General features: G+C 40.8%; 1 protein-coding gene across 3 annotated transcripts in view; it reads right to left on the reverse strand.

Moving 5' to 3' along the window:
* Nucleotides 1-9,909: 9,909 nt before the first annotated feature.
* ddb1 (damage-specific DNA binding protein 1) overlaps nucleotides 9,910-23,911 on the reverse strand; it is an 86,643-nt gene continuing 72,641 nt past the window's right edge. For all 3 annotated transcript variants that reach the window (XM_072592096.1, XM_072592093.1, XM_072592094.1), the window contains exons 25-27: nucleotides 20,897-20,999; nucleotides 16,949-17,072; nucleotides 9,910-12,208 (exon numbers count right to left, since the gene is read on the reverse strand). In XM_072592096.1, coding sequence (XP_072448197.1) covers nucleotides 12,125-12,208; nucleotides 16,949-17,072; nucleotides 20,897-20,999 — 311 coding nt within the window. In that variant the 3' untranslated portion in view covers nucleotides 9,910-12,124. The remainder of the gene's footprint in view (nucleotides 12,209-16,948; nucleotides 17,073-20,896; nucleotides 21,000-23,911) is intronic.

Consider the following 23,911-nt stretch of genomic DNA (forward strand, 5'->3'; position numbering starts at 1 on the left):
AACATTTGGCTGTGAAATTGATACCTGAGTTGGTTGTTGTTTTGACAACAGTTTGAATTTAACCAATTTAAATTATGTCCAAGGATACTAAAACCCAATTGAGTTTGAATTTATTGTGCTGCCAGCATCAAACCAATGAGACGATCCAATGTTGGACGTGTAAAAAAGGTAGGCAGTTTGAAAGTCAGACAGAGCAACTGCCATTTGAAACACTCTATCAAAGGTATCCTTCTATATGAAACATCTTCAAAGTAAAAAGAAAGATGACCCCAGGAGAGCTTCAGCTGGAAGAAGAAAGACACCAGAGACAACAGCCACTGTGTGGGTTTTGAAATTAAGTTGATGTAATCTTAGTAAGGGTTTTATTGGAACAGTATATTGTTATAGAGTTGGGGGCAGGTAATAAGCAGTTAAGAGAAAGAGGGGTCTTAGAGTTGTGAATAGTTGTTGTTTAATGTTCACTTTTAAAGAATAAATTGATATTATTTTCTTTAGATACTGGAATTTGTGACTTCTCTGTCACTCATACATTAGCAGATTACGAGGTGAGGTGAGCTTTTCTGGGTGTTTGGTTTAATTAACTGTGGGGTTCACTGCTATGTCGTAACAGTTTGGGAACTCATCATGACATGGCTGTGAACCCTTCTGTTAATTAAACCAAACACCCAGAAACGTTCACCTCGTCTTATAATCTGTTAAAATGTAAGTGACAGAGAACTCTCAAATTCTGCCATAGTCTGGGCAACTGATTTTTAATACAGCGACTTGACCACTATGTCATCACAGCTTTGATTCCTTTTCTTACCTGTGATGGAGATCATGGTGCTGTAGGTCAAGCTCTTGCCTGAAGGAAGGTCCAAAGCAAATCACTGTTGTATTAAAGGAAACATGGCAGACATAATGCAGACAGCAATGTGACAAATAGCCCAATGATCTATTTCAGTGGTACTGGACCTGAATTCTCTTTGAAATAGCCCTATCACATTTTATACTTTTAAAAAAATGAATTGTAACAATTTAATTTGAGGGCTTTGGTAAAGACAGATAGCAAAAGTTTCTATAAAATATTAAATTAAAGAGTAAACATTGTAACATGTCTAAATAAACATTGATCCTTTACAGGATGAGAAGGGGGATTTACTAATGGGATATGAGGAAATGGCTGAGGCATTGAACAGATATTTTGTGTTGATCTTCACAGTGGAGGACACTAATAACATGCTAGTAATTGACAAAGGTAGGTGAGGACCTGGAAACAATCATTATCACAAAAGAGGTAATGTTGGACAAATTAATGGTAGACAAGTCTCCTGGCCCTGATGGAATGCATCCCAGGTTACTAAAACATATTAAGGGTGTTGGCTTATGAGGAGAGACTGAGTAGATTGGGATTATACTCAATGGAATTTAGAAGAATGAGGGAGGATCTTATAGAAACATCTAAAATGATGAAGGATGACCACATTGAAAGCTGTAGAAAACGTAAGCTCTTGGAATAGTCCACGTCAACTTGGAATTAAAACAAAACAGTACTTAAAGGCAGAAAACAGCAACAGCTTTTCAGAGGAGAGGATAGTAGATAGTCTCAGTACTAGCCCCACTCAATATATAAATAACTTGCTCTTGGAATACAGAGTTATATTTCAAAATGTGCAGATAATACCAAACTTGGAAATGTTACCAATTACCAGTAACAAGACATAGACTATCAGAATAGTGATGGAACTTCATAACAGAGAAATATGGGGTGAAATATTTTGGCATAAGAGATTATGATTAGTGATATATATTTAATGGCATGATCCTAATGAATGAGCGAAGGGATCTGGGAGCTTATGTGCACCACTTTGACAAGCATCCACTCTCCACCACCAACACTCAATAGCAACAGTGTTTGCTATCTACAATATATACTGCAGAAATTCATCACAGATCCTTTGGCAGCATTTTCCAAATCCATGACCACTTATATCTAGAAGGATAAGGGAAGCAGATACATGGGAACACCATCACCTGTAAATTCTCCTCTAAGCCACTCACAATACAGACTTGGAAATGTATCATCATTCCTTCATTGTTGCTAGGTCAAAATCATGGAATTCCCTCTAACTGCATTGTGGGTCTACCTACAACACATGGACTGCAACAGTTCAAGGTAGCTTCTCAACAGCAAGTAAGGATGTACAATAAATGCTGGCCAGCAAGCAATACATGCATCCTGCAAGAGAACAAAAACATTTAAAAGAAGCATCCAAGATATAGGGTTTCATAAAAATATTAAGTACAAAAGCAAGGAATATTTTCTGAAGCTTGATATAGACTTCGGAGCAAAGCACAACCCTCCACCCCCTCCAACTCCAGCATCACTATCAAACCAGCAGAGAATGGGGTCGCTGTGATAGTTTGGCACACCGACCGCTATACTGCTGAAGCCAGGCGCCAACTTGCTGATACCTCCTCCAATTGCACCTCAACCATGACCTCACCTTCCATTACAAAACCGTTATCTCCCAGACCATCCACAACCTCATCACCTCAGGGGATCTCCCAGCCAAAGCCTCCAACCTCATAGTCTAGGAACTTCGCACCCCACATTCCACCTCCCCAAAATTCACAAACCTGACTGCCTCAGTTGACCTAATGTCTCAGCTTGCTCCTGCCCCACCCAAACGTATCTCTCCATACCTTCACATTGTCCTGCCCCCTTTAGTCCAGGTACTCCTCACCTATGTACAGGACACCACTCACACCCTCCACTTCCTTCCATGACTTTTGTTTCCCCAGTCCCAAACGTCTTCACCATGGACATCCAGTCCCCTGTATACATCTATCTGCCATGATGAAGGCCTCCCATCCCTCTGTTTCTTCCTCTCACATTGACCCAACCAGTCACTGACACTGTCATTCGACTGGCTGAACTGGTCCTCACCCTCAACAATTTCTCTTTCCAATCTTCCCACTTCCTCTAGACCAAAGGGGTAGCCATGGGCACCCGCATGGGCCCCAGCTATGCCTGCCTGTTCATTGGGTATGTGGAACAATTTGTCTTCTGCAACTACACTGGAATCATTCCCCACTTTTCCTCTGCTACATGACTGCATTGGCGCAACCTCATGCTCCCGCAAGGAAGTTGAACAGTTCCTCAACCTCACTAACACCTTACAACCTCAAGTTTTCCTGGATCATCTTGGACACTTCCCTCCTCTTACCTGATCCTCTCCATCTCTGTTTCCAGTGATTGACTCAATACAGACATTTACTACAAACCCACCGACTCCCACAGCTATCTGGACTATACCTCCTCTCACTCTGCGTCTTGTAAAAACGCTATCCCTTATTCCCAATTCCTCTGCCCCGGCCGCATCTGCTCCAGGAAGACAAATTCCACCTCCTTCTTCAAAGACCGCAATGTCCCCTCCCCTCAATGATGCTCTCCAGCACATCTCATCCACTTCCCACACCTCCGCCCTTAAACTCTATCCCTCCAAACACAAGAAGGACAGAACCCTCCTGGTCCTTATCTTTCACCCCACCAATATATCACATCTGGATATATCACATCATCCTCTGCCATTTCTGCCGTCTACAAACAGACCCCACCACCAGAGATATATTTCCCTCCAACCCTATCAGCATTCCAGAGAGACAATTCCCTCCGCGACTCCCTTGTCAGGTCCAGCTCCCACTTCAACCCACCCTCCACCTTCCCCTGCCACCGTAAGAAGTGCAAAAACCTGTGCCCAGACCTCCCCCCTCACCTCTGTCCAAAGCCCCAAAGGATTCTTCCATGTCTAACAGATTTACTGTACTTCCATACACATCATCTACTGGTGTAGGATCCGTTGCACCTGATGTGGTCTCCTCTACATTGAGAGACTGGACACCAACTTGCGGATCATTTCAGAGAACATCTCTGGAACACCCGCACTAAACAACCCCACCACCCAGTGGTTGAACACTTTAACTCCCCCTCCCATTCCACCAAGGACATGCACCTACTAGGTTTTCTCCACCACCAAACCCTAACCCCCCGATACCTGGAGGATGAAAGCTTCATCTTCCACCTTGGGACCCTCCAACCACATGGGATCAATGTGGATTTCCTTATTTCCCCTCCCCCCCATCTTATCCAAGTTCCAACCTTTCAACTCTGCACCACCCCCTTGAACTGTCCTAACTGCCCATCTTCCTTCCTGCCTATCTGCTCCACCCTCCTCTCTGACCTATTACTTTCACCCCACCTTCATCCACCTCCGCATAACAGCTACCTTCACCCCACCCCCTCCCATTTATCTCTCAGCTCCCTTGGCCCACAAGCCTCATTCCTGATGAAGGGCTTCTGCCCGAAATGTTGATTCATCTGGTCCTCTAATACTTCCTGACCAGCTATGCTTTTCCAACACCACACTCTTCGACTCTGATCTCCAGCATCTACAGTCCTCACTTTCTCCTATAGACTTCAGAATCTTTGTAAAGGCTACAACTAGGGTACTGTATCCAGTTCTGATCACTATACTTCCCTAAGAACATATGAGTTCTTGAGAGGATACAAAAAAAATTACCAGAATCATTCCTGGGATGAGAGATTTCATACAGAAGATTAGTTTGGAGGAATGGGTTTTCTTCTTGAGCACAGGAAGTTGACATATGGATGTATATTATTGACAGGTTTAAACATGTTAGGCAAAGAAAATATGTTGTTCTTAGCTTGTGATATAAACCAAGGACACAGATTTAAGGTTTGGGTAAGAGATGCAAGGAAAGAATGTGAGAAAGAATCTTCTTCATAGTGAATCTTAAATAATTTGGAATGCTCATTCCACCACTCTTGTAGGCAAAGACAACAATGACTTCAAAGGGAACATGAATGGATGCTTGTGCAAAAATAAATCTGCAGACTGTGGGGAGAGAATCGGACTACTCTACAGAGTCCACATGGACTCCACCAGCTATATAGACTTTGTTTGTCTTCTAATGGGTCTATGAATAGACAGACAATCATTATCAACTGGGCTTTCTCAATTTTATCATATAACACAATCACAGTAGGTATGGGGCGGCATTGGCATAGTGCTAATATAAAAGCTGGTAATATAGAAGCCCAGATTAATGCTCTGATTCAGATCTCACCATAGCAGATGCTGAAATGGAACTCAAAAACAAAACCCCATCGATTGTTTTAAAAACTTATCTAGTTACTGATGTCCTTCAGGGAAACAGATATGTCATACGGATCTCATCTAGATTTGGCTCCACAACCACAACAACATGGTTGACCCAACTGCCTCAGATACTGCCTAACAAACCACACAGTGGTATACAGCTGGTATAAAGTCTAAGAAAACAAATCAAACCAAATGAACTACCCAGCATTAACCCAGGCATCAGACACAATGGCAGATCCAGGCCCTCTGATTCTACAAAGACTTTCTGACTGATATCTGGGGAGCTGTGGTCATACCTTACACATATACAGTCCCAAACAACATCATTAGCATCACTGGTATGTCCTGTTCCACCAGAAGGACTCACCCACTTGAAGTAGTGACAGAGTGGTATACAGAAGGGATGAAGTTACTCTGGGAATGTTCAACATTAACTCAATACCCCAAGGAGACATCATGTTGCAGCTGTACAGGACATTGGTGAGGCCATTTTTAGAATACTGCATTCAATTTGGTTCAATGGTAGAATTCTCGGCTGCCACATGGGAGGCCCAGGTTCAATTCCTGTATAGCGTGGGCAGCGTGGTGGCACAGTGGTTAGCACTACTGCATCACAGCGCCAGAGACCCGGATTCAATTCCCGCCTCAGGCGACTGGCTATGTGGAGTTTGCACATTCTCCCTGTGTCTACGTGGGTTTCCTCCCACAGTCCAAGAACATGCAGGTTAGGTGAATTGGTCATGCTAAATTGCCCGTAATGTTAGGCGAAGGGATAAATGTAGGGGAATGGGTCTGGGTGGGTTGCACGTCGGTGTGGACTTGTTGGGCCGAAGGGCCTGTTTCCACACTGTAAGTAATCTAAAATTCTGGTCTCTCTACGCTGAGAAAGATGTGCTTAAACTTGAAAGGATGCAGAAAAGATTTAGCTAGTTTTGAGAAGATTTGTAGCTCAGGTTAGGTTCTAGATGTAGGTTTGCTTACTGAATTGGAAGGTTCATTTTCAGACATTTTTTCACTATATTAGGTAACATCATCAGTGAGCCACTGATGGCATGGCCCACTTTTTATTTGTGTGTTTAGATTTCCTTGGGTTGGTGATGTAATTTTCTGTTCTTTTTCTCAGGAAAGGCTTGAGTAGGGCTTAGTAGAAGACTCACGCCACTCCATTCAAGAATTCCTGAAGACCAAAGGACACCAAGCTAGAATGGGACAACACATCCTTCCTGGGACAAGCCAAACAGAGACATGCATGACACTTCCTAGAAGCATGGCATTCCAACCGGAACTCTATCAACAAACATATTGACTTGGATCCCATTTACCACCCCTGAGAAAAAGAACAGGAAATGACATCACCAACCCAAGGAAACTTAAACACAAATAGAAAGCAGGCTATGCCACCTGTCCTCATTGATGATGTTACCTAGTATGGTGATGAAAGGTCTGAAAACAAACCTTCCAGCTCAGTGAGCAAAAATACATCCATATTTATAAGGATGTTGCTGAGATTGCAGAGTTTGAGCAATAGAAAGAGGTTGATTAGGATGTGATTTATTTTCCCTTGGAGCATTGGAAACAGAGGGGTGACTTTAGAGGTTTATACAATCATGACTGGCATGGATAGGGTGAATAGCCAAGGTATTTTCCCCCAGGGTAGGAGTGTCCAAAACTAGACAGCATATGTCTAAAGTAGGGGAAAAGATCTAAAAGGAACTTGAAGGGCAACATTTTCTTGCAGAATGCCTATCTGGAATGAGCTGCCAGAGGGTGTGGTAGGGGTGGGTACAATTACACCATTTAAAAGGCATCTGCTTGGGTACATGAATAGGAAGGGTTTGGAGGGATATGGGCCAGGTGTTGACAAATGGGACTAGGTAAGTTTAGGATAGATGGTTGGCATGGGTGAGTGGGACCATATTATATGACTATGAGTCTTGTGGATAGAGACTTGAGCAAAGCTTCCTGTTGATGACCATTTCCCATCTATTCCTGATGGATGAATCAGCTCTCCATGATTGAAGGAAGCATTGAGTATATATTAGATTTGGGACTTCAAATATCTATCACCAAGATTGGCTCAGTGGCACGAGTACTGACCATGCTGCCAGATCCAAAAGAATACAACTGCTAGACTCATCGGCAGGTGACGAGGGAACAAACAAGGAAAGATGCACTTGACCTCATCATCACCGATCTACATTTTGCAGTTGCATCGGTTTACAATAATTTTGATATGTCTGACCAGCACAGTCCTTGTGCTGTCTTCACTTTGAGGATACCCTCCACTTCTGCTACAGCATTATTCCACTGTGCAAAGTGGAAGAGGTTTCAAAATAGTCTCGCAGCTCAAGAAACAATATGCTAATGACACTCTGGCCCTGGCAGAACCTGTACTCTCAGCTCCCATTAAAGCCTTCTATGAAAATGGGCAGAAGAGCTGATAGGAAGTGATAGTGACAACCCTCGACATTAAGGCAGCATTTGAGTGAATATGGTATTAAGGAGTCAGAGCAAAACTGGAGCCAATGGGAATCAGGAGAAAGCTCTGGCTGGAGTCAAAACTAGCAAAAAGGAAGATAGTTAAGGTCGAGGAAGGTCAATCATTCACGGATGTAAATGTTTTTCTGGTATGGCCTATGCATAACTCTCCTCAGCTGCTTCAGTAACAACTTTTCCTCCAAATTTTCTGAAATCAAATTCCAGCATTTGCTATAAGAGATTTGAATCTAAGACCCCAGAGTATTGATGGGATCACTGGATTACTCACCCAGAAAATACCACTACATACTGTCTCCCCTCACAAGGTCAGAAGTGTGGATGTTCACTGATGATCACATTGTTCAGTTCCATTTACAACTCTTCAAACACTAAAGTATCCCACATCCAAATGCAGCAAACCCTCGACAACACTCAGGCTTGGTCTGATAAGTCGTAGATAAACTTGTGCCACACAAGTTTTATCCAATAACCATCTCAAACAGAAGAGAATCTAATCAACTCCCCTTAATATTAAGTGGCATCATCTTCACTGCAGCCCCTGTATCAACATTCTGGGAGTTAGCAAACATGGACCACCCACGTAAATACTTTGATTGCAAGAACAAGTCATAGGATTGGAATTTTGTGGCAAGCAACTCATACCCTGACTCCTCAAACTCTGCCTATCTCCTACGAGGCACAAGTCAGGAGTATGATGGGATACTGTCCACATGCCAAGAGAAGTGCAGTTGTCACAATACTCATCAACATTCAGATAAAGCAGTCTCTTTGATGATCATTCCATCTAGTAACGTCAATATTCACTTTCCCCAATGCACAGTTGCAGAAGTGTACGATCTAAAAGATGCATTGTAGCAATGTAGACAGGTTTGTATGAATATTACCTTCTAAATCTGTAACCTCTATCACCTGGAAAGTCAAGCGTGTCAGATGAATGGGCACACCATCACCTGCAGGTTCTCCTCTTAAGCACATCCTGATTTGTAACTATATCATATAATTGGCCACATGGTGGCACAGTGGTTGGCACAGTGGTTGGCACTGCTGCCTCACAGCGCCAGAGACCTGGGTTCAATTCCCACCTCAGGCAACTGTGTGTGGAGTTTGCACATTCTCCCAGTGTCTGCATGGGTTTCCTCCCACAGTCCAAAAATGTGCAGGTTAGGTGAATTGGCTATGCTAAATTGCCTGTACTGTTAGGTGAAGGGGTAAATGTAGGGGAATGGGTCTGGGTGGGTTGCTCTTCGGAGGGTCGGTGTGGACTAGTTGAGCCAAAGGGCCTGTTTCCACACTAGTAGTCTAAATCTAAAGAAATTGTCACGCATCCAAAATTCTGGAACTTTTGTAGCAACACGGAGTGCTCCTCAGCTACTGTATTTCAAGGCTACAGCTCATGAGCACCGTCTAAAGGGAAATTCAGAATGGGCAATAAATAATGGCCTAACCAGTGATACCCACATCTCCCAAATGACTAGAAAAAGACAACAATGAGAATATTGCTGCGATAAATGTGAATTTCCTCAAGGAGAGCAGTCTAAGGAGTGCAAACAAAATAAAAGAATAGCAGCTCTTTCATTCCAGTTAGTGTACAACTACTGTGTGTTTTCAAAACTAAAACTGGAGGCAGTTTTAAGATTGGAAGTTTTCAAGATTTGGGACATTCGCAAGCTTGAAAACTTCCTATCAAACTGTTAGGAATCTCTCCCCCGGGCATCAAAAACAATGCCCATTTAGGAAAACTCTCCCAATTATCCCCTAGCATACATGCAGAATGTGCTGAAATGTGATATACTAATTAATCAAATCTGAGTAATAGTGTTTTAGCTCCATTATCGTATTCAATGGCAATTTAGAAACAAATTCTGTGCCTATAAAGATAGCAAGCATAAAGTTTTAGGGTATTGAACAAATTCCATTCTGGGCACCTAGGTTCATTTGACATGGTTAGAAGTTACAGTTTCCTCAATTCAATCTCAAAGTGTTCTTCATGCATCAGTGACATCTTTTCATCTCCCACAGTACTGAACCCAGTGCTACTCTGGTGTCAATTTAGTGCTATTAAGAGCAGTTTGTGATGCACATCCATTCCTATTAACATGATTAAGATCAACGCTGCTGCACAGGATCTTCGATGCGAGATCCTTTCGATCCTTTCATCCCATTTGAGTCAGCATTGAACCCATAACTCTCGCATCTACCAATTCAGATGTATCAAGTCCCCCTTGGAGACAAAATAAAAATGCACTTTATACACTTTTAAACTGAAATTTATTGAAGAAAATAACAAATATTCATTAAAACATTCGAGCACTTTGCACATCTGTTCATTATTTATAAAGCAGTTTTATTTTCAGCCTACAAAACGACACGTTTCTTTTTCAACAGCCACAATGGAAAGAATTAAAATTTTCTTCCAAGTAATAAGGGGACTCTTCCTATAAACCAAAGTAAATAGGTACCTAACACTATACCACTGCCCACATTCTATCTTCACAGTGATTCCCTTTCAAGAGATGAAGCCCAGTTCACGTTAAGCCTGAGAAACAGCTGCAAATAAGAGCAACCATTAGATCATCTCCCAGTTGAATGTACCACAGTTCTTTTCATATTAACCAAAATATTAACCCACATGAAATGATATGCCCTTGTCAGTGCTGTCATATTAAACAGTGTTTTTATTCAATGGGGAAGAGAGTATATTTCAACTTAACATTCTACAATGTTTGGAAACCAATTAAATCCTAAAACATACTCTGTTAAATACAACCTCTTGGATGAAGGGAGATCAAAATTAAAAGTACCAGAATATGGCCTAAAAGAGAATTCAATTTGTGTTTATTAACTTTTGTTTCCCAAGATATTGAAATACCTGTGTATATCTCCAGCATTAATATTTTCCTCAGGTTTGGAGTACGAAGTTGGGGTTTTTTTGACCATAAAGGAAATACATGCAGAATAGTTGATACTAGTCAACCGTATAAATCTAAATTCTGAAATTCAACTGTAGCAACAAATCTCTGAATGCCAATACTGTCAAAGACTAATACAGCAATGCAAAAGGTATCCCTCACAATGCAGAATTCATTTATATAAATGTAGAAAATTGACCAAGCCTATTTTCAGATATTCAATGGAGACTGCACATCACCAGTGACTAAGCTTAGTCCACCAGATCTTTTTGGGGGAGGGGGGGGGGGGAGAATCGTTATTGAGGCCTATAATTACACTGTCATATTAAGGCATATGTGATAGCTCTTGCATTCACCACAATTCTTTACGAAATACTTTCACACTATCTAGTGCTCAGAAATATCATAAATAGGTCTTTGATAACCCCAGGAGTGCTAACATTTTGTTTTCCAACAGCTGTCTTGGATCTCCACATGCTCAGCATTAAAGCACCAAAAGTGACCTGCCAATGTCCAGTGCTGGGCACGTGTAGCAAAATAGGCCAACTAGAGCACTGCGTGCAAATAACTTATTTATATTTTTATCTATTATGTTGGTTAATGCACAGGAACTATTTTCCATTTTTAGCAGTGTCCACATCAGATACACTTTGACTAGGTATAGCACAGGTTAAATTCAAAGAAAATATATTCTATACTTTCCCAAACATGTGTCAGAACAATACCTCCCATTGCACTGTACTTTAATTTCCCATTTCAGTTATCTCAATGAGACTGCCATCTTAATGAATTCACAGTATTAAGCAGCCCACGGTTTAACAAGAACAGCACTAAGCATTGACTGCAGACCTGCTCAAATCGATATCTAGTCTGAAATTTACAGCCAACAGCAAGAACCACCTTCAGTGTAAAATGAATTCAAACTCAAGTACAAGAAGTGAAAACTCAGCGAGTGCTAAACTTAATATCCCATTTCTTTCTACATTAAACTGCAAGATTTCCCCACAGAAACTTTTTTTTTACATTTTTTTCATCACAAAGTTTAAGAGAACAGTCACTGGGAGCACAGCAGACTCTTAACATAAATTTATTTGCACTGTGAGCACTTAGCTAAGGGTTAAAGTTGAAAAGCCTTTGACTGAATGCCCAACAGCCCCACATCATTACTTGTCATTTCTGCCTACTCCATCACTCCAAAAAGTAGAATGCATTACACTCATCCTGTTAAATAGGACAACAGTCAGTGAATTATTATTATATTTTCAGTAGGCAATTTTACATTTAATATTTGGCCATTTTAAAAAAACCAGACTAGGGAGAAAATGTCATTTTTGTCAGTCTTCCCTGGAATTCCCTTCCACATAAACGAAGTATCCTAACTCAACAGCTCAGAATATAGTGATGAAACAGCTGAAAGTGAAAAGACTTCCAGGCATCATTGGTTCATTTCATGGATGCTCTGTAGTTGTTTTACTGTTTATAAAGGATTCAGTGCAACCCTCTGATAATACCAGCAATCCCACTGTTGAATTCATAGTACTGCCCCAGTACTCAATGTATTCTGGTCAATTCTTCAACAATTTTTATCAGATCATCTACAGTTGCTTCTCTCTTCATTCCACTGCCATCATCAATCTGAAAATAAAACAAAATCACGTGAGTGTCTGCAACAAACAATCCAAGCAGCATTCAAGGTTCTTCCCTGATAAGATGCAACTGTAGGATAATTAAGAAAGTAGTGCCGACTGCAAGGCAAGGGATACTACAGAGCAAGAGATCCTAATCAAACAGAGCAAATCCTCAGTAAACTGTAATGTCATCTTGCTGAAACTTCTTCAAAAGGGATTAGCTAACTATTTGGCTGCAGATGAGATCATATTGCAATTGTGTAACTGCAGGCTGCAAATGCATCCAAATAAAACAAAGTGAATGCATAATCTTATATTGAAATGATAGATGTGTCATTTTTCATTTTTAATTTTCATTTTATATTTACATTGGGAGTTTGACAAATGTGAACTTATGTTGCAATTTCACTCTCCCCCTAGTGATTGCACTACAGTACTTTTTCCAATAAAAGTGTTATATCATGAGATTATATAATAATTTTGCATTATAAATGTGCACTAAGAGCATTTTGCTGTTCTGGGAAACTGCAAGATAAACACACCATTTCAGAGGTGGCCAGAATAAGTCTATTATCCTCAGAAACCTGGTGTCTAATAAATGTGTTCCTTTATGTACCAGAAGTGATGGGAAACACAAGGTTTAGTGAGGGGAAGGAACTGAAGTAAATCTGTACAAATTGAGAAAAGGTGTGGGGAAAAAATTGATGGATTTAAAGACTGGTAAATCCGCAGGGCTTGATAATCTAATACCTAAAATACTTATGGAAGTGCCTCCAGAAATAGTGGCTGCATTAGTGGTCACCTTCCAAGATTCGAGAACAGTTCCTGTAGCTTGGAGGTTAGCTAATGTAATCCCATTACTTAAAAAGAGAGGGTGGACAGAAAACAAGGAATTGTAGACCAATGAGTGACATTTGTACTGGGCAAGATGCTAAAGTCCATTCTCAACAATTTTATAACACAGCACTTAAAATGGTAGAATGAGAGACAGTCAGTAGGGAGTTACAAAAGGGAGATCATGCTCGATAAATCTACTGGAATTTGAGGATGTAACTGGTAGAGTTGATTGGGGAGCCAGTAGATGTGGACTTGCAACAAATGTAAGAGATTAATGTGTAAAATTAAAGCATGTGGGATTGGGAGTAGTTTATACAGATGAATAGAAACAAAGTGGGAATAAATGGGTCTTTTTCTGAGTGGCAAGCAATGATTAGTAGGGTACATAACAGGGATTGGTACTCAGACCCCAGCTATCCACAATAGATGTTAATGATTTAGATGAGGAAGCTGGAGAAGGGTGAGCTGTAAGGATGCAGCAGACAGGTTTGGATGTGTGACTTGGATAGGCTGAGTGAGAAGGGAAATGTGTGGCAGATGCAGTATATTGTGAAAAAATGTGAGGTCATCCACTTTAATAGCAAAAATAGGGGGCAGATTATTGTTTGGATGGATGTAAATTGAGAGGAGGAAATATTCAATGATACCTGGGTGTTCTTGTGCACGAGTTGCTGAAAGTAATATAGATGCAGCAAGCAATGAAGACAAACCGTACGTTAGCCTTCATAGTGAAAAAATTTGAGTACAGGAGCAAGGATGTTTTGCTGCAATTATACTGGGCACTGGTAACGCCAAACCTTGAATCTTGTGTCAGTTTTGGTCTCCTTATTTAAGGAAGAATACAGAAGGAATGTAGCAAAAGTTTACCAAATGGATTCATGGGATGCCAGAACTGATGTATCAGGAGAGATTGAATTGGTTTGGATAATATTCACTCGAGTTTAAAGTATGAGGGATGGAATCGCATAAAAAAAGCATAAAATTCTAACAAGACCAGACAGGGTAAATGCAAGGAGAATGTTCTTCATGGTGGGAGTGTCCAGAACCAGGGGTCATAGTTTAATGATAAGCGTAAGCCTTGTAGAACTGAATGAATAAATGAACTGAATGAAAAGAATTCTCATCTAGGAATGGTGAAGTTCACCACCACAAAAGGTGGTTAAGGCCAAATCATTACATTTCCAGGGAGGCAGATATAGCTCTTGGGGCTAAAAGGATTTGGTGGTATTGGGGATTAGGATAATGAGTTGAATCATCAGCCATGATCATACATAATGGCAGAGCAGATTCAATCGGTTGAATGGCCTACTCCTGCTCCTATGTTTTGGTTCTTGCTTTCTATGTGGCACTAGTGTTTATGCTATCATATAGAAAAGGCATTCACAGTAATATTCTGCACAGACCCAGTAATTTTTCTTGTATGTTCGTATACTGTGGACTAATCGTGCAATAGCTGAAAAGTGAAATATAATGAAAATCTAAACCAAATTGCTGGAAATTAAAAATAAAAGCAAAATGTTGTAAACGCTCAACAGGTCAGACAGCATCTGCAGGGAGAATCTGTTCTTAACGAAAGGACATGAACCAGCAACATTTTGTTGCCCGATATATCCTCCCCAGGATAGTGCCTTAAGCTCAACCATCTTCAGCTGCTTCAATAACCTTCCCTTTAAAGGTCAGAAGTAGGGATGTTTGGCAATGACAGACAATGTTTAGCACCATTTGCAACTTTTCAGATACTGAAGCAGTATTTGCAAATGCAGCTACACCTGGACAATATCCAGGCCTGGGCTGAAAAGTGACAAGTAACATTCACACCACAACCATCTCCAATAAGAGATCATCTAACCACCATCCTTTGTCATTCACTGGCTTTACCATCAGTGAATCCCCAACTAATAGCATCCCGGGGCTTACCATTAACCAGAAACTTAACCAATTCTCAAGGACAATGAATGGCAAACAATAAACTATGATCCAGACAGCGATGCCCAGGTACTATGAGTGAATTTTTAAAAATGTACAAACAGTCATTGCAATAATGGCAGCAAATAACACCACCTGACTCCCCAACTTGTCCACCATTCACATAGCACGAGTCAGGTGTGTAATGGAATACTCCCCACGTACAGCCACAGAGTCAGAGAGATGTTCAGCGTGAAACAGACCCTATGGTCCAATTGGTCCAACTTGTCCAGGCTTACCAAATATCCTATTTGCCAGCATTTGATCCATACCCCTCTGAACCTTTCCAATTCATGAACCCATCAAGATGACTGTTAAGTGTTGTAATTTTACCAGCCTTCACCACTTCCTCTGGTAGCTCATTACATACACACACCACACTCTGCTTGAAAAAGGTGCCCCTTAGGTCCCTTTTAAATCTTTCCTCTTTCCCTGTAGATTTAGACTCCCCTACCCCAGGAAAAACACCTTGGATATTTACCATATCCACACCCCTTATGATTTTGTAAACCTCGATAAGATTACCCCTCAGTTTTTGACACTCCAGGAAAAACAGACCCAACCTATTCAATCTCTCCCTGTAGCTCAAACCCTCCACCATGGCCATGATTTAGAGCTGCCAGTGTTGGACTGTGGTGGGCAAAGTTAAAAATCACAACACCAGGTTACAGTCCACCAAATTTATTTGGAACACTAGCTTTCGGAGCACTGCTCCCCAATCACCTGATGGAGCAGCACTCTGAATGCCAGTGCTTCCAAATGAACCTGTTGGACTATAACCTGCTGTTGAGAGATTTTTTAAAAACTTTGTCCAATCCTGGCAACATCCTTGTAAATGGATATTGGTTTGCTCACCAAGCTGGAAGTTTTGGTTTTGGTTCCAGCTCAGCGAGCAGACCTACATCCAGAACCTCAACCTGAGCTAAAAATCTTGTCAAAACTTGCTTATCCTTGTAAATCCTTTCTGAATCCTTTCAAGTTTCACAACATTTTCTGACAGCAGGAAGACCAGAATTGAAAGCAGTATTCTAGAAGTAGCCGAACTAACATTTTGTACAGCTACAACATGACCTCCTAACTCCTATACTTAATGACTTGCCTGGATAAGGGCAGTTCCAGTAACACATGCTTGACACCATCCAATACAAAGCAGCCCATATGACTGGAACCACATCCGCAAAAATCCACCATCAACACTCAGTAGCAACAATGTATATTACATACAAGTTGCATTGTAGAAAGTCAAAGACTTTTAGACAGCACCTTCCAAGCCAATACCATTTCCATCTAGAAGGACAGGCAGCAGGTATATGGAAATACCACCACTTGCAAGTTCAACTCCAAGCCATTTATCACCCTGATTTGGCAAGGTATCACCATTCCTTCACTTCTGTTGAGTCAATACCCTGGAATTACCTCATGAGTGACATCTTGGGTCGACCCACAGTACATGGACTGCAGTGGTTCAAAGAGGTCATCATCACCACTTCTCAAAAGCAATTAACTAGTGGTGAGCAACAAATACTGGCCAAGACAGCAATGCCCACATCCCATGAGTGAATTAAAAAGAAACAATCCTACCCAACCTGTTGAGCATTTCCCATTCTGAATAGTGATACTTCCTTTGTGCATGTGTGGGGAACTTCACGTTACATGCAGGCACTTTTGAAGACTGGATTGTTGAGAAGTTTCTATTTGATATTTTCTAATCACCCTCTTTAGAGATGCTATTCATACCTGTAGAGCAGATGGGACTTGCATCCAGGTCTCCTTGCTCAGAGGTGTACTTCTATTGTAACACTAAAGCCATTAAGTTTCTATTTGATGACTGGCTTTTCGAGCAGATTAAATTGTTACGATGACATTATATTTAGGCTGAAAAGCTTTTTAATCATTTGTTGTTCACAAAGTGATATTTACAATTAATTACAAAGTCATTCATTACCTGTAAGCCTGCAGCCACTTCCTGCATTTTAGGTCGACTGAGATCTAAGAAGCTCTCGATAAGGTCTCCATCTATGAAACCTGCAGCAGGTTCAGTTTTTCTCTCTGAGTGAAATGATCTCCAGGTACAGAGAAGTTATGGAAGAGTTCTTTAAAACAGCAGTTTGTTAACGTAAAACAGCAAAGGCACTCCATATTAGAACTGCTTTACACAAACAACATAGATTGGATTAGAGTCAGAGTCAATGAGGTGTACAGTGTGGAAACAGACCCTTCGGTCCAACTTGCCCATGCCGACCAGACATCCCCACCCAATCTAGTCCCACCTGCCAGCACCTGGCCCATATCCCTCCAAACCCTTCCTATTTATACACCCATTCAGATGCCTTTTAAATGTTACAATTGTACCAGCCTCCACCACTTCCTCTGGTAGCTCATTCCACACACGTACCACCCTCTGCGTGAAGTTGCTGCTCCTTAAGGTTTCTTTTACATCTTTCCCCTCTCACCCTAAACCTATGCCCTCGAGTTCTGGACTCCCCCCACACCATGGAAAAGACTATTTATCCTATCCATGCCCCTCTTGATTTTGTAAACCTCTGTAAGGTCACCCCTCAGCCTCCTACACTCCAGGGAAAACCAGCCCCAGCCTATTCAACCTTCCCCCATAGCTCAAATCCTCCAACTGTGGCAACATCCTTGTAAATCTTTTCTGAACCCTTTCAAGTTTCACAACATCTTTTTGATAGGAAGGAGACCAGAATTGCACGCAATATTCCAACAGTGGCCTAACCAATGTCCTGTACAGCCGCAACATGACCTTCCAACTCCTGTATTCAATACTCTGATCAACAAAGGAAAGCATACCAAATGCCTTCTTCACTATCCTTCCTCTTCCATCTCACACGCTGCCAGATTCCTCAATCCTGATAGCCCCTAGTGCACAATTTGATACAGGCTCTTAAAGAGCAATAAAAGTGCAAAAACTGTTTGAGTTTGCAAACACCACAGAATAATTTAATGGGAAATTAACAGGTTAGGTGAATTAGCCATGCTAAATTGCCTGTAGTGTTAGGTGGATTAGTCAGGGGTAAATCTAGGGGGGTGGGTTTCTCTTCGGAGGGTCAGTGTGGACTTGTTGGGCCGAAGGGCCTGTTTCCACAATATAGGTAATCTAATCTAATCTAACATTTATGAGATGCTCACAAGGGGTGTTGGTAGAGGTACAACATTATGTTCAGACTGTTTTGTTGGACAGGCTGTGGAATTTCTCTATCAAATCTGTCTAAAGCTTTGGTGGAATTGAAAAATCCTTAGTAAAAGCACATGCCAGCCACTGTAAATTAGATTTGTAATTAATGGACTTTTTAAAAACATTTTGTAATTAATATCCAACTCTATGATTTCACAAATAATTAGATAAAAATCTCTCTCTCAGTCTTAAATACATTTAATGAGCCAGCCTCAATAGCCCGTTCTGGTAAAGAATTCCACAGAATCACAACCCTCAAAAAAAAAACTCACCCCTGTCTTAAGTGGGTGGTGCCCTTTTGGAGATTTTGCCACTGATATTAGACTCAAGGGACAAACCACTTGTCCACACCTATCCTCTCAAGTCCCCTAAAAACCTAACTTGCAATATGGCTGCTCCTCATTCTTCTAAATTCTAATCGTCACAGGCCTAACTTCCTCAACCTCTCCTCATACTCAATATCAACCTAGTGAACCTTCTCTGGACTGCCTCCAATGCCAATATATCTTTTCTTACTTAAAGGGCCCAAAACTGTACATAATATTCCAACTGTTGCCTAACTAGTGCCATGTACAGTTTTAGCAAGTTCTCCCTATTTTTATACTCCATTTCCTTTAAAATAAAGGCCAACATTCCACTTCTCATCCTTATTACCTGCTGAATTTGGATGCTCGCCTGGTGATTTCTGCATTCCTCCACGCTGTAGTTATTTTTTGGAATCTTTCTCCATTTAAAGATTATGCAGCTCCTCTATTCTTCTTGCCAAAATGCACAATCTTAAACTAATTTTCCCCACACTATATTCCATTTGCCAATTTTTGCCCCATTCCCTTTATCAGCAGACTAAATCATCCGCACCAGTTACCTTCTCACCTAGTTGCGTTATCAGCATACTTGCATATAGTCATTCACCTTCCTCATCCAAATCAGTAAGGCACATGATAAATAAATTGTGCCCTCAGCTCTGATCCTTGTGGTACTCCACAAGTTAAAATATTTCCTTACCTCAACTCTGTCTATCAGTTAGCCAATCCTCCAACCATTTTTAATATACTACCTCCAACACCATGCATTCTTATCTTAAATGGCCCAACCTGTGGTATCTTACCAAACGCCAACCTTATGAAATCCAAATTATATCATACCCATTGCTTGCCTGTCTTCAATTCTACTTATCACAGTACTTTCAGGAAGTAGCAAGTTTGTCAGGCATGACTTCCTCTTTGTGAAGCAATGCTGACTCTGCTTGATCATTACCTATTTCTAAATGTTCCATTATGTAATCCTTTATAATAGATTCTAACATTTTCTCAATAACAAGACACGTGAGGCATTATTAGGACAAAATGTTTGCACTAGAGGTTGGTAGGTATTGGGAAGTTGCTGCCTACAGGATAGTAGATTCAGGAACGACTATAATATTTTAGAAGTATGTACAGAAATACTAGAAGCACCACAGCATAAAAGGCTACAGACCAAATGCTGGAAAATGGAACCTGAGTAGATAAGTACTTGATGACTCGGAATGGACATGATGGGCTGAAGGCAAAAGTGAGCACTGCAGATGCTGGAGATCAGAGTCAAGATTAGTGGGGGTGCTGGAAAAGCAAAGCAGGTGAGGCAGCATCTGAGGAGCAGGAAAATCAATGTTTCGCCTCAAGGATGGAAAGATAAATGGGAGTAGGAGGGGTAGGTAGCTGAAGGTGCAATTGGTAGATGGAGGTAGGGGTGAAGGTGATAGATCAGAGAGAAGGGTGGATCGGATAGACGAGAAGGACGATTGACCGATGGGACAGATCACGAGGACGGTGCTGAGCTGGAAGACTGGAACTGGGGTAAGGTGGGGGAGGGGAAAATGAGGAAAGTGGTGAAGTCCACCTTGATGCCATGGGGTTGGAGGGGCCCAAGGTGGAAGATGAGGCGTTCTTCCTCCAGGTGTCAGGTGGTAATGGAGGCAGCCCAGGACCTGCATGTCCTCAGCAAAGTGGGAGGAGTTGAAATGTTCAGCTACGGGGCGGTGGGGTTGATTGGTGCGGGTGATCCAGAGATGTTCTCGGAAGCACTCTTCGAGTAGGGCTAAAGTACAACTCTATCATAAAGTCTAGAAAAAGTGCCTTTGATGGGTGTCAGGCAATGTACCTGCTCCATGGTTCCATGTATGGCAACTTCCCCTGAGCTTTGGGTGGTGTCAGAGGACTGCAGAATTGCAGGTGTAACACTCATGTTCAAAAGAAGGGCTGCATGGATAAACCCAGAAATTAGTCAAATTCAGTGGTGGGGAAACCTTTAGGATAGAATTAAACAGTCATATGGAAATATGTGGGTTAACAAGTAACAGCTAACAGTGAGAGCTGATGAGGGTAATGTTGTTTATGTGGTAGATGTGGACTTCCAAATTGAATACCATGCAACAGACAGCCTAGGGGTACTTAGACAGAACAATCTGCAATTGTTCAAGAAAGCTCAACGGCAATGAATGATGCAGAATAAATACTGACCTTGTTAACAATATCAACATCCTGAGAAAGAATAAATTCAAGCACCCTGGGAATCCTGAATCGCTGAGTTGGAACAGTTTCCACTACAGTGAATGCGTGAAACAGATTCTGGAGACAAATGGGGAGCTGAGTATCCATTCTTGACCATTTGATAACATCAACAATCTAAAATGACCAACTGACTTCATGGAAAGGATATAATGAATGTTCGATCTTGCCCACACTTTTGATAACTTTATTCAGTCGATTTTGAACTTCCAAAAGGAAGTTGTACCAGCTCTCAGACAAGGAGGTAACCAGGCCTGTAAAACAATTAAGAAGATAACCAAACTTGTGAAATAACATTGCATACATTTGAAGTTTGGTTTTAAAAAATGAGATTGTTATATTGAACTTACTCAAACAAAGTGGGATTATTTTTCACTGTTTCTGACTCTTCTGTCCGTTTCCACTTAGATTTTTAAAAATACTTTCTCAGTTTATATACTTTTGGCCCCCTGATCTTGAGTCTGGCAGAGTGACTTTCCATTTTGGAAATGACTTATATCCAGCTATTACTAAGCACGTCAGGCAATTTTAAATTCTTTTGTAGAAAAGGACTGCTGACATATCCTTGGTTGTCAATAGTACTGTAACCATAGGAATCATTGATGATATTCTAAAGTTACATATCCAGACAGTGCCTCTTCTCTCCATAAAAAAAGCACTAGATTGCTTCAAGACCCTGCTTGTGGGCATATTAATTACATATTATAAGTGAATACCTGTACACTAAACTTTCTTTTTATATGCGCAGGATTTGTCACTGAGTTTGTACTGCAGATAGAAACTTTGATAAATCCTATTTCAGAACTAGCCAACTTGTTACACCAGATGGAGGGCCATTTTTAAACAAATTGTTCTGCATTTAATTAAGACTTCCAATAGTGATTTGGAAAGAAGAGAAAATATTTTCTAGGTTATGGGAAAAAACAGAAGAGGTTCAAACTGAGTTGCTCTCAAAATGAGCCCTGCCAAACACTACGTGGCTTCCTTCTCTGCTCTAACTTTACCATTCTGTAGCCATCCCAAGAACAGGAGAAGGGACTCACTTAGCTAGAAACTGAGTGGTTAGGTTTGTCACATCAGCACTGATGCTGCCTGTTGCGATCTAATCAGTATCCACACAAAACAAAATTATAGAAGTAAAAGATCTGTACAAATATTACAAGTTATATCCCACAAAATATTACAACTCATATCCCACAATGCACTATTATCAACATATCACTGACCTGGGAACTCTTTGCTAACAAGGATAGCTGGAACAGAAATGATCAATGATTTCAAAAAGAAATTAAGAGAAACAAACTTCAAGAGTACAAGGATAAAGCAATGAGATGAATGCTATTGGACTGTTCAACAGAAAACCATGCGAACTCAGATCAAATGGCCTACTTCTCTGACAATGAGTCTATGACCCTATAGCATTCAATTGCATACTATCTTCAGTACTTCTATTAGAATATAGAATCCCTTATCCAATGTGTCCAAACAACCATGTTTCAGAAGCAAAAGTAGTATTAATCCTTTTTAGTTTCCTTAGCTGCCCAAGATAAAGAACATATACCTTCCATCATTATCCATAGGAAGTATTATTAAACTAACTGCACATCAATATCCACCAGGAACGTAAGCAGGTAAATCATTGCTAAAAATGAACTAGCTTTCATGTTCTTTGGGAAACTTAAAAATAAGAGTTTAAGTAAGCATTTCTGCACTTTTCATTCATTCAACGTTTCATATGCACTTAAATTGGCTACTTCAGTGGATAACATTTACTATCAATTGCTACAAGACAAAGGAAACAAGACTTGTTTGACAAGAATGGCCACATCATCCATGACTTAATTGGAAATAAGGCAAAAGCTCTTTGCACCTGGCATCACCAATGAGGCAAAGAGGACAACTCAAACAGAAGTGGAGTTGCAAAGAACAACAAGGTAAATAAAGAACCAATGGCGAATTGAGAAAACTAAGGAGCTGAAATTCCTTGCTGATGAGCACAACATCCAGGATTTCTTCGGTGCCACAGAGGCAATGTACAAGCCCAACACTTTTGGTCTTAGACTGCAGAGTAAAGTTGTCACCCTTGTGAGTGATAGATAATACATCTATTTCTGATGGAGACAATATTTCAAAAACTAAGTGATAACACAATTATCAACAAGGATGTGTATGTGTATGTGTATGATGCAATTCTCTAACCCCAAAGATGATCTTTGGCAGATGTTGAAACCTCATCCATTAGGAACAGGAAGAATAAAAAGGCTGCAAAAGTAGATTGGGTTCCAGCAGATATTTTCAAACAGAGCAGCAGAAATTATCTGACATCCACATCAATTGTGCCTTAAAATCTAGGATGAAGAAATTCCTGTCGATCTCAGGAATGCTAAAAGTGCCTTCACAAAAGACGACAAGGTGGGAACTACTGAAATCTTCCTACAGTTCCAACACTGGGAAGACCATCAACCAAATCCTCACTAGGCACCTTCTTCCAGTCTTGGAGGAAATCGTCCTAAAAGCCAGTATGGCTTCTGAACAAACCATGGAATTATGGACATGATTTTCATTGCTCAGCAACGCTAAGAGAAATGCAGGGAGACATCAACCACTACATGGCCTTCATCAACCTGACCAAGGCTTTTGACCGAGTCAATTGGGAAATAGTCAAAGGTCAGCTGACCGGTGAAATTCAAGGATTGCAGCACGGTTGAAAGCAAGTAATTTAATGCTCATTGTTTGCAGAGCTGTGGGTTACAGCTTTTGTGCAGAATAACTGCAGCCTGTTATGTCCAAATGGAACTTTAGTTAGTAACAAGAAACAGACTGCCATTGGTTATTGACTATTAGTCTATAAATCAAAGATGTGACTCTTAAGTAATAAGTCAGAGACCTTTTATAAGTGTACTAGCTACTATACCTCATGCAAGCTAGAATTGTCCAGAGTCATGACAATATAATACAAATATACATCACCTAACCAAACAACCACAGTTTCAGTCTGTATCTAATTATAGGGAATCAAGTGAATTGCAAGTTAACGTCCATTATTTGCATGCAATTGATTTAACTAAGAGTCAACATTTCTCTGCATTTCAATAAAATTGCAACTTTCCAATCACATTGCTAGTTACTTCTTTGCAAATATTCAAATCAGTATTCGAAGCAGTGA

The sequence above is a fragment of the Chiloscyllium punctatum genome, chromosome 22 (genome assembly GCF_047496795.1).
Source record: "Chiloscyllium punctatum isolate Juve2018m chromosome 22, sChiPun1.3, whole genome shotgun sequence".
NCBI lineage: Eukaryota > Metazoa > Chordata > Chondrichthyes > Orectolobiformes > Hemiscylliidae > Chiloscyllium > Chiloscyllium punctatum.